At 28.7% G+C, this 3,221-nt stretch overlaps 1 protein-coding gene across 1 annotated transcript; it reads right to left on the reverse strand.

Moving 5' to 3' along the window:
* Positions 1-373: 373 nt before the first annotated feature.
* On the reverse strand, positions 374-2,694 carry LOC132035182 (fruit-specific protein-like). The gene is made up of 2 exons (XM_059425471.1): positions 2,555-2,694; positions 374-796 (listed from the first exon to the last, which is right to left on the reverse strand). Exons 1-2 carry the CDS (start codon positions 2,628-2,630, stop codon positions 558-560), a joined length of 315 nt encoding a protein of 104 aa, XP_059281454.1. The 5' UTR covers positions 2,631-2,694; the 3' UTR covers positions 374-557.
* Positions 2,695-3,221: the final 527 nt, after the last annotated feature.

Below are 3,221 nucleotides of genomic sequence, written 5' to 3' on the forward strand. Positions count from 1 at the left end.
TCTCGAACTTTCAATAACATTACTTTCGTACTGAGTGAATGCGATAGAACAAAATGTACAAATGAAATGGCATCCACAGATATCTTATCAAAGGTACAATTATTTACGTACTACTCCCTCTGTTTCAATTTATTTGAACCTATTTTCTTTTTAGTCCGTGCCAAAATGAATAACCTCTTTCCTAATTTGAAAACAAATTCACTTTATGAATGATTTATTATTTTTACAAATTTTTAAGGCTTATTTTGAATCACAATTTAAAAGTCTAAATTCTTTAAAAAAAATGTTTTGATAAGGTCAAATGGGTTCAATATAAACCAAATCGGAAGGAGTATATTTTTAACTTTCTAGAAACTTGACCCAACATATCTCCATATAAGCTCCATAAGCAAAGACGGGAATACATAGTACTTACCACTCTTTTAACACATACACATAACTGTTATTTGATGTAGTATACATAATTAGCACTCTTAACGCACATACACAACTATTATTTGATGTAGTACATATTTAGCACTCTTAATTCATCACACATATACAAGTGCTATTATTCTTCAATTTGGCAACAGGCTACAATGATAAACATAACGATCACTGTTTGGCCGATAATGATACCAACAAGTCCTGCACATCACACCATCAGAGCATTCGGCATCAGAACTGCATTCTCTATTACAAGTCCAGTCCCAAAATCCATGATTTGGAAGTAATTTCATTTTTATCATTGATATAGATAATGGCAAGCCAGCTCCCAGTGTCATCATTTTCATCTCTGAGGTTCGAGTCAAATCAACTGCATAAATTAAAGTCAAATTTCAATTATAAACAACATCAAATTAATAATCATATGCTAATTAATGTTTAGAGGTTAAGGATGGACAGGATCTCGTTCAAGGCTTAGAAAAATCCCTGGAAATGAAAAAAGATTCGGGAGCGCTTCCCGCTTTAATAGGCTTATGTAATTTCAAATCCAAATTAGTCAAATGTATAAAATTCACCATTTAAGTGCGAAACCAAAGTTATATACATAAATAGATTAATTTTATAGTACTCAACTTTTCACTTTACAACTGCTAAAGTTACAAAACTACTTTTTATAATTAAAAAATCACTCAACTTTAATTTATTTAAGTTTACGAAAGTCACTAAACTATTATTATTATTATTATTTTATTTTATTTTTGTATCAAATGAGACATTTTATATGTAAGAAAAATTGAATGACTTTTTGGTTACAAAATAATTGTTCACTAACTTGTTGTGATTCTAAAAAAAGTTGACTGATTTTTTAAAACAAAAATAGTTTGGTGACTCTACTTGAGAAAATTTGAGTGATTTTTATGTTACAACGGTGAGTTTTACTAATAATCACTTTCGTGCAATAAAATAAAGTTGAGTCACCAATGAGATCAACCCTAAAATAAACTTCAAAATAAACACATAAAATAAAATTCTACACATATCCATGTAATCTTTAATTTCTACATTAATAAAGCTAAAAGAAGAAATAAAAATGAGTAAAAAGAAAGGGGAAAGATGGAGTGATCGTAATTACCAGCAGTTGTTGTAAGGACTAAGGAGAATGGTGAAGAAGATAGTAAATTAAATAAGGAATGTAATTTCACCACTAAATTTTTGAGTTAGAAGAGTATACATGTTAATTAATTCCTCTTTATATTGGAAATCATATTTATAAACAAAACCAACGAATGCTCATATTGACATTTCACTTCAAGATGACGTGGCATGTCACACCCTGAACTTTCGAATCATGAAATTTCGATTATAACTAATATCAAGTTAACAATCATATAGTAAAAAAATATCTATACATTATCTTTTCGAATTAATTACTTGGATATTAAATTTTTTGTATTAATAAAGTCATCTAACTTGACATAATTTTCTCAGAAAGTCATTTTAGCTCGAAAATAAATTTTTCGCTGCCTTTAGGAAAAGATGACATAGTATGCTATCTATTTGTCACTCACTAAAAGAACCCAAAAAAAGGGGGAGAATCTGTTGCATAATATTTCGATTATAACCGATTTTAAGTTATAATACAAAATTACAAAATCTATCTATGCATAATCTTTTCGAGTTGATTATTTAAATGGTTATCCAAGTTATGAAAATAATGCAGTAAGGTCATTTTGTCAAAATTTTGTAATAATCAGGTCATCCAATTTATACCCAACTTTATAAAAAATTAAGTCATTTCAACCGAAAATAAACCTTTTTGTACAAAAAAGATGATGTGGCATGCAGTACAAAAATCTGAACTCAAAAGTTTCGCTAAGGATTCAAGATGAAATATATATGTATATAAAGTATTTTTTTGATGTATATACTTAATATAATTTTAATATACACTATAAATTTCAGACAAAGGGTGTTTTGACCACTCTTAACTGCATGTGGTTACGCCACTGATGACATGCCATGTCACCCGCTACAATTTTAAATTTCTCAAATGGTCATCCATCCAACTTGTGAATACAGAAAAGGAAAAAAAAGGGAGAAAAAAGAAAGGGAAAGATTGAGTCATAACCTGCAGTAGCAGTAAGGAGAATTGTGAAGAAAATAGCAAACTTGAGTAAAGAATGCTTCGTTTCCATGCTAATCATGCTTTAATTAGCTTGAAGATGTAGATTAGAAGAGTGTGGAAATTCCTAATTAAATTGGAATCATATTTATAAGCCAAAAATGAACACTATACAACAGTGCACAGTGCTTTATATTACTAGATAATATAAATTAATTAACAGGTTATCGAATTTAATATCCAAAGGAATAAATATATTCTCTTTCGTTAGTTTTTCTTTTAAAAAAAATAAAAAATACTTGATGCAAAGAAATTTTGGCATTTTTTTCCACAAGTTTTTCAATGATCCTTGGCTGACCCACCTCATATTGGTAAAAGAATATAATTATGATAGGATCATGCTTAGCTTTTGTAATAAACATGATCATAATTGCTCTATCATCCGAAATGGAGCAACTTTGACCGATCCCTAATTGAGCTTCAAACAATGGGTAATTTTAATTAAGTGATAAATTTGGACCCTATTTTTTTTTCCTTTTTTTTTTTTTTTTTTGGTTGAGAAATTTGGATAGTTGGAGTGTATTCATGATTAATCATTTGACTTTGGATATTCACTAATAGCAAAGGCAAATACGTGATGAGTTGCTAACACAAGGATATAAATAAACTAAAA

Source organism: Lycium ferocissimum, chromosome 10 (assembly GCF_029784015.1).
Source record: "Lycium ferocissimum isolate CSIRO_LF1 chromosome 10, AGI_CSIRO_Lferr_CH_V1, whole genome shotgun sequence".
NCBI lineage: Eukaryota > Viridiplantae > Streptophyta > Magnoliopsida > Solanales > Solanaceae > Lycium > Lycium ferocissimum.

Coding starts and splice junctions, on each gene's coding strand:
- LOC132035182 (XM_059425471.1), bottom strand. CDS start 2,630: ATGATTAGCATGGAAACGAAGCATTCTTTACTCAAGTTTGCTATTTTC. Junction 797..2,554: donor TCTCCTTACTGCTACTGCAG/GTTATGACTCAA, acceptor TAATTTATGCAG/TTGATTTGACTCGAACCTCA.